Source organism: Oncorhynchus gorbuscha, linkage group LG17, assembly GCF_021184085.1.
Source record: "Oncorhynchus gorbuscha isolate QuinsamMale2020 ecotype Even-year linkage group LG17, OgorEven_v1.0, whole genome shotgun sequence".
NCBI lineage: Eukaryota > Metazoa > Chordata > Actinopteri > Salmoniformes > Salmonidae > Oncorhynchus > Oncorhynchus gorbuscha.
This window is the reverse complement of record NC_060189.1, coordinates 12998553-13018979: the sequence shown is the minus strand read 5'-3', so window position 1 is coordinate 13018979 and position 20427 is coordinate 12998553. Positions and strand designations below refer to the sequence as shown.

The following is a 20427-nucleotide window of genomic DNA, read 5'->3' as shown; positions in this document are numbered from 1 at the left end:
GTCCCAGCAATCTGTTACAAACCACGGAAGAGGACCTCTGAGAGAACAGGCAGGTTCTGAAGAGCATCATATCTAAGGTAATATGCACTGAGTGTACCAAACATTCAAGGACACTTTCCTAATATTGAGTTTAACCTGCCTCCTCAACTTCATCTACACTGATTGAAGTGGATTTAACAAGTGACATCAATAAGGGAACATAGCTTTCATCTGGATTCACCTGGTCATTCTATGTCATGGGAAAGAGCAGGTGTCCTTAATGTTTTGTTTACTCAGTGTAAAATATATCAGGGATATGAAGAGGTTTGGGTTAAGTACATATGTGTGTACATAAAAATATTTAAAAAACAAATTAAGACCTTAGGAACCTACCTGCCTGTAAATTAGCACATTCCAATTACTATGCAGGTTCACTCTAGAGACTGTACAGCGTTTTATTAGTGGAACATTTCACAGAAAGACACAAGGACAAAGAAGTCACCTCTCTTTACACCAAAGATTAAGTACAGGCGAGAGCAGAGGAAGGCCTTGGCAGAGCAGTGGGTAAACCCCAGCCCTGCGGCCCACACCTGTGATGTTAGGACTCTGTGTACCATACAGTACAGGTGTGAGGGCCTGGCTCTGGCTTCCTCTCTTCATTCGCTCCAGATAACCCATCAGCCTCAGCACCCGGAACCCTGTCGCCATGGAGCCCACAGATGGTGCTTCCTGCGGCCGGACCCTGCGATTGGCGGAGACATTCCAAACAGAGAACAGCTGCTGGGGGATGATATATCACTGGGTTGTTATTTGGCGTTAGCGCTTTCATTTCAGGCTCGTCTGCTTGACACTCCCAGACCCACATCTGGCAGGAAATGGAAGCACAATGAGAGAGGGGGAGAGAGAGAACGAGAGTGATTAACAAAGAGCTGAAGAGCAGGTGTTGGTTTGACAGGGCTACAATGTGTGAAGAGAAGTAGAGATTGATGCAGAAGGCTTTTCAATAGCTTTAGTGAGCATATACAGTGCCTTGCAAAAGTATTCATCCCCTTGGTGTTTTTCCTATTTTGTTGCATTACAACCTGTAATTGAAATATTTTTATTTAATTTAATGGACATAAAAAAAAGTCAAAATTGGCGAAGTGATAATTTTTTTTTTGTATTCACCCCCTTTGCAATGAAGCCCCTAAATAAGATCTGATGTAGACAATTACCTTCAGAAGTCACATAATTAGTTTAAAAAGTCCACCTGTGTGCAATTTAAGTGTCACATGATCCCAGAATGTATACATACATACACACACACATAGACATACATATAGATACACACATACATTTATAAATATAGATATACACACACACACATATATATATACAGGGTAGCCTAGTGGTTAGTGTTGGACTAGTAACCGAAAGGTTGCAAGTTCAAATCCCCGAGCTGACAAGGCACAAATCTGTCGTTCTGCCCCTGAACAGGCAGTTAACCCACTGTTCCCTAGCCGTCATTGAAAAAAAGAATTTGTTCTTAACTGACTTTCCTAGTTAAATAAAGTTTTAAAAAATATATATACACACACACATATATTTAGAAATATATATATGTACACAAACACAGAAAAAAATACATACACATACATATGTACACACACATAAACACACACACACATCAAACGTACCATCCATCTTTCAACACCAGTGGGTGCACTTACACCAGTCATGTTCCTGGGACTGATGAGGACTAGTGAGCACTTCCGTATGAGCAAGACGTTGAAAATACAACTTTCTGGTTAAAAAGAAGTTGAAAATACCACTTTCAAACGTTGTGCTCATCGTATTCCCTTATTCACATCATACGGCCAAACCAAGTCAAGTTGTACTGGTCTGCTTACACGTCCCTCATTGTTGCTGAAAAGGACCAGCGCCGTACGATTCTGGATGACCATACTGTGAATCAGACAATGTGAATATGCTTGACGCATTTATGTCCAAAGGAGACACGAGTCACAAAAAACAACCACATTTATTCCATGTCACAGTGTCAGTGAAACTGTAGATACATGGGAGAAGTACAATGTTGCTTTATGGAAGGACATCCACACATGCCAATTTACAAGGTACCATCTTTTGAAAAGTTGAAAATAGTTGAAAGTAATTAAATGTAAGATTAACTGCATCAAAGCCAACAGAACAAGTATAACACAAAGGTAACCTACATACAGTGTCTTAAGTGTAAAAGGCAAACTTCAAAAGCCAGGATAGAGTATGTCATGACAGAAATTTAAGGACTTGTTTCAGTCCCTAAAATGAAGAGGCATAGTATGGGTTCTTAAAACGCATAGTAGTGGTAGAGTACAACATGCATTTTAAAAACAAGAGCAATGGAATTTTTTGGACAACCTACATACATCTCAGTAGAAATGTGGACAAAGCAATAGAAGTATCAAATCTTAGAAAATAATTGTGCAACATGCATGGCATCACCTCAAGGTGAACGGTCCTTGGGAGTTTGATTGGTAGATACTGTGTAACCATATGAAAAGCCAGCAACCTAAATCAGTTGAGTCAGAGGACAAATATTCAGGATTTCTTCTCAGCTCAACATCCCAACTATACCAAATGGATGATAAGAGAAGTGGAAACAAGTTGAGTGTTACATTTCCTATAGTCCTGCAATGCCATCCTTCCAAGTATCAGAGTTGAGGAAATCTGGAAATAGCGTCTACATTTCTTCTGATCTCCAAACCCATTCAAAAAAACTCAACAATTCCAGAAAAACTACAGTATTTAATGAACATACTACATCTTGAAAACCAAAATAATAGTACACGTCACACCATAGAGTATTCTAAGGCTCAACCTCCAATATAACACCCACACCATACGGAAACAAGATCGCAGATTTTATTTTTTAAATTCTTAAGACGCTTCAAACTATTCACTCTCTACACCATTCAATTTCACCATTGCCACACACGAGAGACCTTCTTGGCACGATTGTCATACAAAGACATGGTCAGCTCAGTGATCCACATGTTCAGTTGAAACAGGCTTTGATGCATTAAGGGTTAGAAGAAAATGAGGCTACAGGCGAGGTGTTCAAACATTTAGGCTAACGTCATCTTTGTTTTTAAAGGAATGGCTACCATGAGGTAAGGTGATTGCTGATGATGGTTCCATTAACTGCCATAGCCCCTATTTGAATGCTACGAGGAGAGCAACATTAAAAATCAAGGACTTCTGAAGAGTTTCTCAGTATTCTGTATGTGTTCCAAAGTAGCTAACTGATGGACGTAGTGATAATGACTCATCTCTTGAGTTTAGGGTCAATCTTCAGTTCAAGCAATAAAAAGAGTGGGCACCCTGCCACTGTTTTGGTAAACAATAGATGTAGAAATTCATAAAACAGCTATGGATGCAAGGACTGACCATCCATTAAATATCAAAAGTATAGTTAACCATTTTGAGGCTATACAATTATTAGTGTTTACAAATGAGTAAAACAAGCTTATAGTTTGGTTTCTAATGAGTTTATACAGCTCATGAGACCGTTATATTCTTCATGAATCAATGGCTATATATTATGAATTTAAAAGTCAAAAAATGGATGCAGCAGATTGCCCTTTTCCATGTGTTTGAGTGAGAAACGGTGTAGCTATATGCATCCTCAGCACACAGTCTAATGGAACAACATGAGGACAAATGACGGTGATTAACTCATGTATGGCTTCTCAGATAGCTCAAATCAAACCCATGTTACATCTGATGCAAGTCAACCCCCCTGTTGTAAAACACTACCGCATGAAGAGATGGCACAGGGAATCTGGTATAACATACTGGACCACTTGATATAATATGACCACACTATTAGCAAGACCTAGTAAGATTGGAAACGCACAAACTTGCATAGATACAGTGATGTGTAGAGCAGCTTTGGGATGTGTCCAAAACAGTCTAGTGAAGTTCTTGACATTTTGATAGCCCTGCAAAGGTTAGCTGCATGTAGAGAGAGTGAGCTCTCGACTTTCTCCCAATGAAAACATTGACAACCATACCACTAACATATGCAAGTTTTCCACTAGTTCACACAACAAAAAACATTTGTATAAGATTATTGTTCATTACAGTAGTTGGATATATATGACCAACATCAATGTGATATGGATGATATGAAGAGACATCTTTTATCAGAGAGACATGAATTCATCTCTTATGTTCTACCTGACAATACACAGGTTTTAATGATTGATTGTGATGCATTAAACAAATTCATTATTTAAGTGTGCTTTCACAAGGACGGAACTGGACAAAAGCCATGGTTTTTTTTCTTCTTCAGGAAACCAAAGGTGGCTTTTTGGCTACTTTTCAAATTTATTTAAAACCATTTGTTCTATTTGGCTAAGCAATATGATTATCTGAGTTCAGAGGAATTCGGAATGAAAACGGCAGGACATCTATATTCAGGTATTCCATTTGACAACAGAAGTCTCTTCTATTGATTCCAAATGGTTTGTTTCCGTCTGTGTGGATGACGACACTAAGGATCAGGGCCTGTATTCACAAAGCGTTTCAGAGTAAGAATGCTAACCTAGGATTCGTTTAGTCTTTCCTAGATCAGCAGTCCTACTCTGAGACTGTGTGAATACAGGCCCATGATTATCTTATTGGGACGTGAGAGTGAGTTTGGGACACCGTCACAAATACCTGTAGACACATAAGAGTTCAAATTCAGTTTGTAAAATTAATACTTTCTTGCTGATAGTTGGAACAGAGCGAAAGATTACAAAAACACTGACATCAACAAGAGAACGTGCTGTACAGGGGAGTGAGAAAGAAAACGTCCCAACTCTCACCCTGGTCCTTAAAGTGACAAACTGGAGTCTCATGTGCAAACAGAGTGAACACAAAACGTGGGTCATCACGTAACTCCAGTGCTACTTCCTGTATGTTGACAGCTACACAGAGAGTGCTACTTCCTGTATGTTGACAGCTACACAGAGAGTGCTACTTCCTGTATGTTGACAGCTACACAGAGAGTGCTACTTCCTGTATGTTGACAGCTACACAGAGAGTGCTACTTCCTGTATGTTGACAGCTACACAGAGAGTGCTACTTCCTGTATGTTGACAGCTACACAGAGAGTGCTACTTCCTGTATGTTGACAGCTACACAGAGAGTGCTACTTCCTGTATGTTGACAGCTACACAGAGAGTGGGGGGGAGCTTTGTGTTTGACAAATGAACAAAACTTGATTAAAAGTGAGTTCAAGTGAAAGGTCCTCTGATTCAAGCTGTTCCTGCATGAAAATGTCCCGAGGAGAGGATCTAGAACAGGGAGGCTCAACTCAAATTGAAGGCAGTCAATTCATGGAAGTGGAAGAAATTTAAATTCTGAAATGTAAAAACTTTTGAAATAAAAAGTTTACAGTTAAGTTTATTGAGATGTAATTTAAAATAAATGCAATTTTATCAATTATTTAATTTTAGTTCAATTCCTAAATGGACTGCCTTCAATTAGAATTGAGCCCAACCATGACCAAGACATCCTAATGTGTTTATCCTTCATCTTGATAAAACACCCTCCTCCTGTCTTGTACTGCCTGAAGCACAGCAGAGGCCTCAGAGTGGCCCTGCTACAGTATACTTACACAAGCCCCCAAATCCACAGAGGGGCATCATTGTCCTCCTCAAAGTCTGACCTGTGACCTTTGATCGCGTCTACCAGGCCAGTGGGCATGGGGTCAACTCCTTCTCCACTCCCACCATGACACTGTGGAGTGATGGATTGGGAAGTGGCTAGGCCTAAGTCTCATTAAATAAAGCAGCACTCCAAGGTTGGAGGGAGGCAATAGAGGAAAAAAAAGAAAAAAAAATGGTCCATGGCGGGGGAGGGGGGGGCGGACTCTTCACCCGCCTGTGTTGGTGGGGTGAGGTTTAGGTGGGAAAGGGGTCATCATCTCCTTTGCTGCACTTGCACTTGCAGCAGAGGATGAATGGTGTGGCCAGGAGGAGGAAGGGAGAGGCCACCAGCAGGAGCAGGCCAAAGCCAGCGAAGATCCCCACCACCTGGAGAAACAGAGGGGGAGAGAGAGAAGAGAGGAGGGAGCGAGAGGCGGAGGAGGAGGGGGAGGAGAGAAAGTAGAGAGGGGGAGAGAGAAAGTAGAGGAGGAGGGGGAGGAGAGAAAGTAGAGGAGGAGGGGGAGGAGAGAAAGTAGAGGAGGAGGGGGATGAGAGAAAGTAGAGGAGGAGGGGGATGAGAGAAAGTAGAGGAGGAGGGGGATGAGAGAAAGTAGAGGAGGAGGGGGATGAGAGAAAGTAGAGGAGGAGGGGGAGGAGAGAAAGTAGAGGAGGAGGGGGAGGAGAGAAAGTAAGAGGAGGGGGGGGGGAGAGAGAGGAGGGGGAGAGAGAGGGGGAGGGGGGAGGAAAGAAAGTAAGAGGGTGAGAGAGGGTGAGAGAGGAGGAGAGAAAGTAAGAGGGTGAGAGAGGGGGAGAGGGGAGGAGAGAAAGTAAGAGGGGAGGAGGGTGGGGGAGGAGAGAAAGTAAGAGGAGGGGGAGAGAGAGGGAGAGGGGGAGGAAAGAAAGTAAGAGGGTGAGAGAGGAGGAGAGAAAGTAAGAAGGTGAGAGAGGGGGAGAGAGGAGGAGAGAAAGTAAGAGGGTGAGAGAGGGGGAGAGGGGAGGAGAGAAAGTAAGAGGGTGAGAGAGGGGGAGAGGGGAGGAGAGAAAGTAAGAGGGTGAGAGAGGGGGAGAGGAGAGGAGAGAAAGTAGAGAGGAGAGAAAGTAGAGAGGAGAGAAAGTAAGAGGGTGAGAGAGGGGGAGAGGGGAGGAGAGAAAGTAAGAGGGTGAGAGAGGGGGAGAGGGGAGGAGAGAAAGTAGAGAGGAGAGAAAGTAGAGAGGAGAGAAAGTAGAGAGGAGAGAAAGTAAGAAGGTGAGAGACTGCAACAAGACCAAAGCACCAGCAGATAAGACACTGTTTGTTTAGATACATAGCAAACATATCAAAAGGACAACACATGCCACACTATAGAGAAACCACTTTGAAGAGGATCTGCAGAATCCCTTAACATGATAATTACACTTCAAGCCATTTCCACTTTTCTTCTCAAAACATTTTCTCGTTTGGCCTTATTGAACATAAACCCCTGTGTGAGTGCTGGGCATCCCTTTTATTTTCAATCTTTGTTGTGCAAGTCACCTATCCCACCACATGGTGGCATCTGATTCCAGCCCAACATCTCCTCAGCAACAAAATGGCATACAAAGCATGCATTTACAGGGAAGACCTCCTTAGAATAACATAATGCAATTCTGCCAGTTTCAGAGCAAGAGTCATTTTGGGGATCACCTCAGGGTAGGTCTGTGAAGGACAAGACGGCAGAGAGTGAGATATAGATATATCTAAAAATAACTGCAAACGGACCATTTTGACAGTCAGCTAGATGGTTTAACATAATATAATAAACATAATAAACATTTTAATTAAATACCACCAAGCATGGATAAATATCATAGTTGAGATCCACTCCTGGGTGTTTCAGTTCCTCTCGTGGAGGTATTAATATTTACATGAATTCCCCAGACTAGCACCACAACCTTTAGTTGTGCCGGTATACCTGTATGAACATGATATCCTGTGTGCCCATATGAACAAACCCTGACAATGCCATCATATAGAATATACCATGTCTGGTCTGAGAACAGTAAGCCTGGAGAGGTGACCTTCATTCCTCTTATGGCATCCCTAGTGGACACAATCCAATAACTGATCTGAAGTTAGAGGCTGAGCTTTCATCAAGGCAGGATTTGCCTTATCAGATCAGGGCCTTTATTCATAAAAAGTGCTGATCTATGATCAGTTTTGCCTTTTAGATCCCAAGATCAGCACCCCTTTTGTGAATAAGGGCCATGTGTTAGGTATTCATGAGGAGTTCGAGAGAGCGACAAGGTCCTTGGAAGCAGTGAGGTTGTACGGGCTGCGTAGGAAGCAGTGAGGTTGTACGGGCTGCGTAGGAAGCAGTGAGGTTGTACGGGCTGCGTAGGAAGCAGTGAGGTTGTACGGGCTGCGTAGGAAGCAGTGAGGTTGTACGGGCTGCGTAGGAAGCAGTGAGGTTGTACGGGCTGCGTAGGAAGCAGTGAGGTTGTACGGGCTGCGTAGGAAGCAGTGAGGTTGTACGGGCTGCATAGGAAGCAGTGAGGTTGTACAGGCTGGGTACAGGAGGTGCAGTACACGAGCTGTAACCATGCTCAAATGATTCAGCCTGTCCCACTGGGCAACAGATGTCAGTCAGTGTGTAAGCTAGCAGTCACAACACTATTAAAACACAGGAAACATGCTCGTCTATGAATAGATATGTGTTTGAAGTTACTGTACTTATAGCTGAAAAATGACTTGGTGATGTAAGATGAAATTGTTTTGTTGTTGCATTAAATGAATATTAAAATAACAATTCTAAAGGACGCATGGACTTTCATTTGATTTCCCAACGTATGGCAAGTGTTATGTTTCAACTTTTATTTAACTAGGCAGGTCAGTTAAGAACCGGTCATACCCGGACGACCCTCGGCCAATTGTGCACCGCCCTATGGGACACCCGATCACGGCGGGTTCTGATACAGACTGGATTCGAACCAGGTTGTCTGTAGTGACGCCTCAAGCACTGAGATGCAGTGCCTTAGATCACTGCGCCAGTCGGTTACAACATGGTTATGCATGTTGTAACGCAAGATATTAAGCAGCCGGTCACATTTGTGCCAAACTAAAAGCTTTACTATTACCCATTGACTAGTAAATGTACACATACAAAGGAAATTACCTAGAAGACAGCAATGTCAGACATGTTCTCACAACATCTAGAGCACATGAACCAACCTGTGCTCTCCTACCGACCAGTGTTTTTACATAGCACCGTCCATGTGTATTCATGTTGAACACGTGAAGTCCAGTGTGTGAAAGAGAGCAAGAGACAGAAAGCTATGAAGGAGAACAGTGAGTGTGCTAACATACTGTAACTCACCTGTGTTCTGTGCCAGATGACAGACGACCTGGAGTGGCCTAGTTTGTTTCGACAGGGTCCTTTGTCAAAGTGGATCAGGAGGAAGTCATCCTGTCACACACACACACACACACAAAACATGCAGACAGAGAGAGAGAATAATGATCTATCATTAGTACTCAGAGGCAGCTGCTGAGAGAAAATTGCTTTTAAATGACCACTGCAGTCTAAATTGCCTGTGGTCTGAAATTAGGATTTACTTAAGACACTGCCAGTAAAGCCTCCTAGCTTCCTACAAGCACAGATAACACATAAATAAAAACTGTTGTTTCAGTTCCATTGCCTTGTATCAAACGTCATGGATTTGGAAAGACATTGGTCTGCAGCCTTATCACTCCTCCTGTAGTGCTATTACTCCCCATGTAACACATTGAATCACTGCTAACACCAAACGGAGTGAATTCTACGCAGATTTCAGACTGCTGTATTGCAGTCAGGTGCAACATTCTCTGTACAGCATTCTATGTTGTAGCAGCATGCGCGCAGAGGTGTTTCAGGCAAACATTGAGACAACGTTCTTCTCAAGTCCAGGAACTCTAGAAAGTACCAGCAGAAAGGTGTGTGTGAGTGGGTGAGTGGGTGAGTGAGTGAGTGAGAGAGACAGGGTTCTTTATACTCACGTCCAGTGACTCCAGGCAGTACCAGCAGAAGGCATGTTTGCAGTTCTTGCACATCATCTGGGCACAGCCCTCGTCTCTCTCGATGTACACCTTACACTTGGGACAGCGCTTGATGGGAACGTCATCGTCGTCACTCTTGTAAAAGGAGCTGAGGAGACAGTGAGAGCAACGTTCAGTGTGTGCTACATTTCTTAAACAAATTCTGTTTGAAACAAGTGTTTATTCTGAATAATGCTTACACAAAGACCATGATACATCAGAGACCCAGAGATGTTCCACCCATACAGTTTATCATGCCACAGAGCTGTTATAGCCTTTGTAAGTGCACAATAGACCCAAGCTTGCTATAAACTGGACACAGAACAAGCACATTAATTTCTTGAGCCAATTATCCAGCTATTGATCACATACAGCCAGAGTGAATTAAGGCACACCTCTTACTTCCTCCTTAATTTGATACCCTGACAGCCATTTTGTAACAAAAAAGGGCTTTTGATTCTAGCATCCACTTTGGAAGGAACGTGATGGAGGCCTTAATGTAATGTAATACAGGTGCAAGATCAGAAGGTAAAATACATGGATCGCTGTGAGGTTAGAGGAGAGTGTCTGTTTCATATGAGCAATGGCAACAGAGAGAAACTAAAACAAATATCAGTGAAAGGCAGAAAGCTCCGTGCAAAATGGGATCGGTCCACTGAGGATAACATTTGCCCTTTGTGATAATGCCTTCATATGTCAGCTGGTTGCAGAACGGGCTAATAGTGTAAGAAGAGGAGGCCATTCAAATAAGGAGACTAATTTCCCCTCCCCCACTATTCAAGGAGAGAGAGAAGGAAGAATGTACTCCAGAGCTCTCTGTTGAGACAACTGAAGCATCACAGTAAGAGCCATACAAGCCATAATTGAAGTCTTGACAGTGGGGAGAGAGGAGGCTACAGAGTAAAGGGGCAATCTGCAGCTCCTACATCCATTTTGGGATGTAGAAATGAATTATATGTACCCCTTTGAGTAATATGAATTATAAATGCCTCATGAAATTAGTACCCCATGAGAAACCAAAATATGCCTGTTTAACAATGTAAAGCCTCAAAACGTTGTTAAAACTTCCATTTTGAAATCATGGATGGTCAATCCTTGCATCCATAGCGCTGTCTATGAATATGAGAGTGGCTAAAGGTCTCCAGCCCCATTCCTCAGCTTTTTACCCAAACAGAGGCGGGGAGTACGATTTGGTATTATTCAACAGCTGATTGCCACGTTAAAAGATTAATTGTTCAGGATTTTACAACTGGATGTTAGTAGGTTCCTCATCCTTAAGTCCATGGGAAACTGTAATCCATGGTTTTCCTTAAACAGACAATACAAACAATACAACCATTAGCTGACTAGCTAACAAATGGTTAAATAAAAGTGTGGCAAATAAAACATACCAATTTCATTTAAGGACCAAAAAACTGACAGCTGTATAAATTGCAAAATAGTTGGTAAGAGATTTGATGTACCCATTCCATGGCACATGGTTAAATGAATTGACACACAAAACGGCGGATTCAAAGCCTCAAATTACAACCAATAGAATAGTCCAGGAATGGCTGAAGCATTGCAACATTCGCTTAGAACTAACGCTGCAGATAGCAATACTGGGTGATTTCAAAAGCCATAATCAATCAATAAATAATACAATCATTATTTTAGCAAAAATGTTAATTTACAATCTGTAGAAGCTATGAGAATAGAAAGGTTCAGTACTTTTGTGAAACATCACGTAAAAAAAAATATATGTCAAATTGAAATCCAAAATGGATGGTGTTAAGAGATAGGAGGGGTTGAATGGAGCTGAAGGTTGGGACTAATAACAAGATGTAAAACATACGAGGTCTGTAAAATGTACATAGGTTCAGAAATGTTGTGAAATAGTAGTTACAAATAGAAATCAACTGGATGGACATCAGAAATAGAGGTAGGACAAAAAACAAACAAAAAAATAACTATTGTAAAATGTGTACAAACTGAAGGTAGAAGCCTAGGTGTAATTGTTAATTAGTTTACTCCAATTGGGGGAAGGGTGGTAGAATTTGCAGGGAATAATAAAGGTATAATCTAAAAAAAGTATGTATGTCTATATAGGTACGTGTGTGTATGTATGTGTGTATGTATGAATGTTTATGTATCCATATGTATGTACGTGTATGTACAGTCGTGGCCAAAAGTTTTGAGAATGACAAATATTAATTTTCAAAGTTCGCTGCTTCAGTGTCTTTAGATATTTTTGTCAGATGTTACTATGGAATACTGAAGTATAATTACAAGCATTTCATAAGTGTCAAAGGATTTTATTGACAATTACATGAAGTTGATGCAAAGAGTCAATATTTGCAGTGTTGACCCTTCTTTTTCAAGACCTCTGCAATCCGCCCTGGCATGCTGTCAATTAACTTCTTGGCCACATCCTGATGGCAGCCCATTCTTGCATAATCAACGCTTGGAGTTTGTCCGAATTGGTGGGTTTTTGTTTGTCCACCCGCCTCTTGAGGATTGATCACAGGTTCTCAATGGGATTAAGGTCTGGGGAGTTTCCTGGCCATGGACCCAAAATATTGATGTTTTGTTCCCGAGCCACTTAGTTATCACTTTTGCCTTATGGCAAGGTGCTCCATCATGCTGGAAAAGGCATTGTTCGTCACCAAACGGTTCCTGGATGGTTGGGAGAAGTTGCTCTCAGATGATGTGTCGGTACCATTCTTTATTCATGGCTGTGTTCTTAGGCAAAATTGTGAGTGAGCCCACTCCCTTGGCTGAGAAGCAACCCCACACATGAATGGTCTCAGGATGCTTTACTGTTGGCATGACACAGGACTGATGGTAGCTTTCACCTTGTCTTCTACGGACAAGCTTTTTTCCGGGTTGCCCCAAACAACCGGAAATGGGATTCAGAGAAAAATGACTTTACCCCAGTTCTCAGCAATCAAATCCCTGTACCTTTTGCAGAATATCAGTCTGTCCCTGATGTTTTTCCTGGAGAGAAGTGGCTTCTTTGCTGCCCTTCTTGACACCAGGCCATCCTCCAAGTCTTCACCTCACTGTGTGTGCAGATGCACTCACACCTGCCTGCTGCCATTCCTGAGAAAGCTCTGTACTGGTGGTGCCCCAATACTGCAGCGGAATCAACTTTAGGAGACGGTCCTGGTGCTTGCTGGACTTTCTTGGGTGCCCTGAAGCCTTCTTCACAACAATTGAATCGCTCTACTTGAATTTCTTGATGATCCGATATTTAGGTGCAATCTTACTGCAGCAATATCCTTGCCTGTGAAGCCCTTTTTGTGCAAAGCAATGATGACGGCACTTGTTTCCTTGCAGGTAACCATGATTAACAGAGGAAGAACAATGATTCCAAGCACCATCCTCCTTTTGAAGCTTCCAGTCTGTTATTCGAACTCAATCAGCATGACAGAGTGATCTCCAGCCCTGTCCTCGTCAACACTCACACCTGTGTTAACGAGAGAATCACTGACATGTCAAGCTGGTCCTTTTGTGGCAGGGCTGAAATGCAGTGGAAATGTTTTTTGGGGATTCATAACATTGATGGAAGCAACAATCTTCCCGCAATATTGAGCTGATCCACCCCTAAGAAGAATAAAAAAAAAACATTAACTAACTTTAGCCACCACTAGCTAACAATCAATGGACGTGATGGGGCATGTTTTTTATATTTTTTATTGTATGGGGAAATGATGTTTAAGTAGCAACTAAATGTGGAGTTGATGAGAATTGATTTGGCCATGGCGAAAGTTGGTTGTGGCTGTTAAGAGAAAATCGAACCATGGATCAGTTTCTCCTGGCCCACAGACTAAAGTTGTCAAATCCTGAACAGTCCCTTTAACACTGGGGCCTTTCGTGACATCTGAGGACAACTCAACAACTCTCCCCTTCACTCTACTTTCAGATGGCTTTAATACTGGGCCACCATATCCTATAATTTCAAGTAGACAACTCATCCAAATTGGCTATGAGTTACGATCATAAATTGATCTACTTGCTCCCGGTAGAACTTTCACCAGGTGACTTTAGTCAACCCCGGCTAGCCTTAACTGACCCCATGGGTCCCAGCACTACCGTCAGGCAATCTGCTCCAGCCAATACACTCGGTCATATTAAATACCCACAAAAATGTACTAGATGACTAGAGACTACTACATGATTCATGCCATAGTGTTACGCATGAGAGCAGCAGGCTAGGCTGGTATCCAGAAACAGAGCTGGCTGGATTGTAAATACAGGTTCCCACAGGGACCAGAGGTTGTGTCCTCACAGTGTCTTCAGTAGAGAGGACAGAGGCTGTGTCCTAGGTAGAGGACAGATCATCAACATGAGATACAGGGACCAGAGGTTGTGTCCTCAGTGTCTTCAGTAGAGAGGACAGAGGCTGTGTCCTAGGTAGAGGACAGATCAACAGCATGAGATACAGGGACCAGAGGTTGTGTCCTCAGTGTCTTCAGTAGAGAGGACAGAGGCTGTGTCCTAGGTAGAGGACAGATCAACAGCATGAGATACAGGGACCAGAGGTTGTGTCCTCAGTGTCTTCAGTAGAGAGGACAGAGGCTGTGTCCTAGGTAGAGGACAGATCAACAGCATGAGATACAGGGACCAGAGGTTGTGTCCTCAGTGTCTTCAGTAGAGAGGACAGAGGCTGTGTCCTAGGTAGAGGACAGATCAACAGCATGAGATACAGGGACCAGAGGTTGTGTCCTCAGTGTCTTCAGTAGAGAGGACAGAGGCTGTTTCCTAGGTAGAGGACAGATCAACAGCATGAGATACAGGGACCAGAGGTTGTGTCCTCAGTGTCTTCAGTAGAGAGGACAGAGGCTGTGTCCTAGGTAGAGGACAGATCAACAGCATGAGATACAGGGACCAGAGGTTGTGTCCTCAGTGTCTTCAGTAGAGAGGACAGAGGCTGTGTCCTAGGTAGAGGACAGATCATCAACATGAGATACAGGGACCAGAGGTTGTGTCCTCAGTGTCTTCAGTAGAGAGGACAGAGGCTGTGTCCTAGGTAGAGGACAGATCAACAGCATGAGATACAGGGACCAGAGGTTGTGTCCTCAGTGTCTTCAGTAGAGAGGACAGAGGCTGTGTCCTAGGTAGAGGACAGATCAACAGCATGAGATACAGGGACCAGAGGTTGTGTCTTCAGTAGAGAGGACAGAGGCTGTGTCCTAGGTAGAGGACAGATCAACAGCATGAGAAGGAAACAATGACGGCTAAATACAATGCATGTATGTACGTGTATCACCAGGATTTCCAAAATAAGAACAAACTTATGTTCATGCTCTCAACAAAACAATGCTTACAGTGTCATTTATTGGGGAAAGCCAGTTAACCTCTTGAACCTCTGGGGGAAGTATTTCATTTTTGGATGAAAAACGTTCCCGTTTTAAACAAGATATTTTGTCACGAAAAGATGCTCGACTATGCATATAATTGACAGCTTTGGAAAGAAAACACTGACGTTTCCAAAACTGCAAAGATATTGTGTGAGTGCCACAGAACTAATGCTACAGGCGAAACCAAGATGAAATTTCATACAGGAAGTGAGCCAGATTTTGAATGCGCTGTGTTCCAATGTCTCCTTATATGGCTGTGAATGCGCAAGGAATGAGCCTAGACTTTGTCGTTTCCCCAAGGTGCCTGCAGCATTGTGACGTTTTTGTAGGCATATCATTGGAAAATTGACCATAAGAGACTACATTTACCAGGTGTCCGCTCGGTGTCCTCTGTCGAAACTATTGTGTAATCTCCAGGTGTGTGCATTTTTCCATTTTGTTCAGAGGACAAACTAAAACTGCCACGAGTGATTTATCATGGAATAGATATGTGAAAAACACCTTGAGGATTGATTCTAAACAACGTTTGCCATGTTTCTGTCGATATTATGGAGTTAATTTGGAAAAAAGTTCGCCGTTGTAATGACTGAATTTTCTGTTTTTTTTTCTTAGCCAAACGTGATGAACAAAACGGAGCGATTTCTCCTACACAAATCATCTTTTTGGAAAAACTGAACATTTGCTATCTAACTGAGAGTCTCCTCATTGAAAATATCTGATGTTCTTCAAAGGTAAATGATTTTATTTGAATGCTTTTCTTGTTTTTGTGAAAATGTTGCCTGCTGAATGCTAGGCTTAATGCTATGCTAGCTATCAATACTCTTACACAAATGCTTGTATAGCTATGGTTGAAAAGCATTTTTTGAAAATCTGAGATGACAGTGTTGTTAACAAAAGGCTAAGCTTGTGAGCCAATATATTTATTTAATTTCATTTGTGATTTTCATGAATAGTTAACGTTGCGTTATGGTAATGAGCTTGAGGCTATAACTACGCTCCCGGGTACAGGATTGCTCGTCGCAACAGGTTAAGCAGGTTTATTGAATAAGGCCCCATGTGCTGCTTTTTGGGATGAAATGTCATTCAGTTGTCACGACTGTAACCCTATTCAACTAGTTTGAGGTGATGGGAAGGAGAGTAAGTTAAAGTGGCACTAGTCTCTTTTTCACTTCATTTAACATCCGATTTACTTAAAAGGCGGTCCAGCTAAGTCATGACAGAGCAGGGGGGGGGGCACGAGCCTTCCCTCTTTTGTTCTCGATTGCTCAAACAAGGGGAAGGCTGATGACATCACGACTTGCCATCAGACCAACTCAGGCTTGAATGCCCTATACACCTTGAAGTCTGCCGTAAACCTTTTGCACAAAACAGTTTTTTTTAACCCTTTAGTGTATGTACTTTAATGTATTTATACTTGGGATATCACTTTTCAACAGTAAAAAGTTAAGATGGCTGGAGGGCATCTTAAAGATGGTGAAAACAGGAGGAAGAGGACAAAACTCCAGCTCTATACCTGGTCTCTTACGGGTAGGAAGGATGTGTCCAGGAGGATAGGAAGTGATTGAGATGAAGAAAAAAAGAAGACTCTTGGGTGGTATCTAGATGGTCATACCTTCATACAGACTTTGTGCCATACTGGGATATTCAGTAATACCGGCACTGAACACAAGGTTCACTGATATTCTGTAATCCAAAAGGTTAGCAATGCTAACAAGCACATGTCAAATTCCATAGAGAAGGTTAACTACATGCTAACAAACACATTGCAAACACTTTGTGCAGTTTCTGACCTAAACGAGTAACAAACAAATTATACTCAGTCTTTTAGCACGCACAAAACAAATATTAGCCTGCAAAGATCCTGATCAAGGAGGGGATTCTCTGCGGTTACCAAGCGAATGCTTAATTTTGGAAGAAGCTAACCACTTAACGTTAGCTAGATAGCTAACTACCTACTAAATGAGCAAACCAAACGCACAGCTGCAGAGCATTTATCACATTTTAGACAGTTAACTTAAAATAGTTAAGATTTCTAGCTGGCAAACATTTAGTTGTGAATTCCATACCTTAACTAGATCACCTGGTGCATGCCGCACAACAATTAATGACTCAAAAGGCTCTGGTCTACCGTCGTTGTGTGCTTGTAAACAGGCGCCACGTGACTGGAGTCTACCATAAGCTTCCTAACAATGTGACAGGTGAAATGAAGAACGCGATGTTCTTTATCTCCGAACATATTGCACAAGTTGACATCATATATTTACTTAAAAAGCAGCAAAAATTCCCATTTATTAAAACGGTATTGACAAATTGTAAAAGCTTCCCGTGGCTTCTTCCAAATACGCTGGTACACCGCAAAGGCTAGAGAAGACCGTCTAGTTCCATACCTGGTCTCTCCAGGTAGGAAGGCAGTGATGGGTAGGTTGTTCTCCGGTGGTGGGCAGGCCTGCCCGGGGTGCCAGTTAGCCTTGCAGGCAGAGCAGAACTCCAGGGTGCACACGGCACACTGCACCAGCTGGGGAAGCGCCACCTCAGTCTCCTTCAGCTTGCACACTGCCTGGCACGACGACGACGGGCACCACATCAGACACGGGTCCAGAAGCACCTCTGTGGTGGCACAAAACAAGGTGTCACCAAAAGACTGTACTGTAACCCCAGCCCGCCTGTGTGGTAGTGGCATGGTGACCTGAGTTCTTAAGTGATTGTAGTGCCTATGTCATTACATGTGGTAACACACATTCAATGCAATTACTTTTTGCAGATATTAATGATAGCAAAAACAATCCAAATACTATAATTCCATGTATTTTTTTATACTTTACTATTGACTGTCATCTTTCATGTGTGTGTATAGTGAGATTGTATGTGTACCAAACCAATCGCAATTGTGACTGATGTAAACAAACTCCCAATCATGTCTAATTTGACATTCACAAAATCACCTTCAGTTGGTCCATAACAGGGCAGATAAATGCACTTCTATTTTTCTCTATTTAAATGAGCATCTACCGAACAAAACTGGCAGATGCTCAATGTTTGGTCTGTCGCTACAAAACAAACCTGACCATCCTGTCCCAATCAAAAACACACAATGCTTGTGTCCAATGCAACAGCCTCTTGCTTGCACACAATTCCACATACAGTCTTAGGCTCTGCCAAATATGGAACGGTTTCAGACACTATTCTGACTCGCTGGCCTGGAACGTTGATGAGATGGCTGACTGCCTTTACCCACTTCTCCCTGGCTTTTCTTAAAATATTTTTTACCCATTTATGGGGATCTAATGTGGCCACGGTCACCATATTGTGTGTGTGTTCTTGTATGTGTAAGCATGCACACTAGGGTTGAATATTCTCCTGACATTTTACAAAGTGTTCCATCCTGAGAAAAAATCCCTTTTCTCCCGAGTATTTCCAGACAAAACCGGACGTGTCATTCCAAAGCAATGGAGGACTTATGTAATTGTAAAACATAAAATAAAACATTTACTTTGCTCTGTTCATCTTTCCCTTAATCTGGACTAATCTCCCAGTCCCTGACAATATGTTTTTGCACTAGTTGGCTGTACCTGCACAAAAACTAGTTTTTTTCATTCATAAGTTTTCAGCCAACTTGTTTATAGCACTTTTATTTTGATGACTGATCAAAACTCATTTTCACATGTCTCTCGTGTCCCTCTGCAGCACATACATTTGTAAAAAAAAAAAAGTCTAAAAAACGTTTTTCACTTAGTCATTATGGGGTATTGTGTGTAGATTGATGAGGAATATTTTTTATTTAATACATTATAGAATAAGCCTGTAACGTAGGACCGGACGATATGGAAAATAACTTATCACGATATATATATATATTTTTTAAATTCGATAACGATAATTATCACAATAATCAAATAATGTTTAAAAAAGGTTCATATCTGCTTCAGACTTCAGAATGCCTGAACAAACCAAAGGCTTTAATGTTTCTTATTTATTGTCAGAAGTAGAACTCACAAATAACATTTTAACTCCACTTTTTCAAAAGTTGTAAACCCTTACAAGACTTGAGAAAGAAAAATACTGCAAGTCAATATGCATTATAACTGTTAGCCTAATGGCACATCACAGTTGATGTTGGGGTAGTTGTTGTCTTACAAGTTACACGCAAGAAGGACAAGTCTGTCTACGGTCTCTGGCTTTAAAGCTGCCTTATGGCAGGTCACTGTTTCCACCGGTGCTAAAAACACGCTCTGAGGGGGGAGCTGGTCGCAGGAACGCACAGGTAGCGCTTTGCCAGGTGACTGACTTTGGGAAGGTTTTTTGGGTGGATCTTCCACCTGTCCAGTGGATTGGTTTCACCGTCAGCATTAGGAGACTGAAGGTAGCAGTTGAGTTCCTTTTCCACCAGCTGGATTTCAGTAAAAACCTGTGGTGGTGGAGCATGGCTTTTTGAAAAAACTTTTCAGCTGGCAGTTGTGGTGAAGCAGCAGCAACGTCTCCCTGTGCTGGGCTTGGGTTTTCATGTCCCTCATTGACCATCTCTGAGACAGCTCTTGCTTTTACGTGGCCCACCTTCTCCTCTTTGATGTAATGCATTTTAAACCGAGGGTCGACCAAGGAGGCCATGTCCAGGAGGTCATCTGTGGCTAGGTCATCATATTTCTCGTTTCGATGGTTTGGGTGAGCTCTGTTTCACCATCATCAGGTTTCATGACCTCTGTATTGAACAGGTGTAGTACTGGCTCCAGGTAAGACACACTGACATAATACTCCCCAGACAGAGCGGGGTCAATGCCTGGTTGATGGACTCCAGAACATCTATATAGGTGGAAGTTAAGTGTCGGGTGTTCTGGTCACTGGACATGACCTGTGAAATGTCTTTCTCCTGCTCCAGTACTCTTTGCACCACCTTTTGACGTGTCCCCACCCGGTAGGCAACTCTGTCACCAACTTGTGCTGGGTTAAGTCGTGTTCTTTTCGAGCAACTGTCAGGTCTCTTCTTTTTCCATGAATAGGAAAAGAAACCTACCACTTTCCTACACACTCCAATTGCTCAATCCACCCATTTGTCTCTACCCACTAAGATAAATCAAATGTTAAATCACAATAATCCCTTTAGCTACGTACAAATGTAATATTTAACTTAATCAGTTGATGAAAAAAAATGCACATTTAGTTTCATCTAACCAATCATGCCAATATACACAATTGACAAGGTTACTTAGGAATGGCCAAGTGCAGACGATGTTCAAAACATTGCAGTCGGGTCCATTTGTTGATCTGAGCGGCCTTCACCACATTCGCACCACTATCCGTTGTAATGCAGAACTGTCTGTCTTGACTGAGTACCCTCTGCTATATGAGCCCCGTCAATGAGCCACTCTGCTATTGCTTCACCCGTGTGGTTGTCGGGAAAGTATGA

General features: G+C 42.4%; 1 protein-coding gene across 5 annotated transcripts in view; it reads right to left on the bottom strand.

Moving 5' to 3' along the window:
• Positions 1–420: 420 nt before the first annotated feature.
• LOC124001362 (probable E3 ubiquitin-protein ligase RNF144A-A) overlaps positions 421–20427 on the bottom strand; it is a 69494-nt gene continuing 49487 nt past the window's right edge. For 4 of the 5 annotated variants that reach the window (XM_046308096.1, XM_046308097.1, XM_046308094.1 and 1 more), the window contains exons 5-8: positions 17414–17633; positions 9646–9793; positions 8987–9076; positions 421–844 (exon numbers count right to left, since the gene is read on the bottom strand). In XM_046308096.1, the coding sequence (XP_046164052.1) occupies positions 578–844; positions 8987–9076; positions 9646–9793; positions 17414–17633 (725 nt within the window). In that variant the 3' untranslated portion in view covers positions 421–577. Of the gene's footprint in view, positions 845–1980; positions 6042–8986; positions 9077–9645; positions 9794–17413; positions 17634–20427 lie in introns of those variants that run through there. The other variant, XM_046308099.1, reaches the window with a different exon arrangement.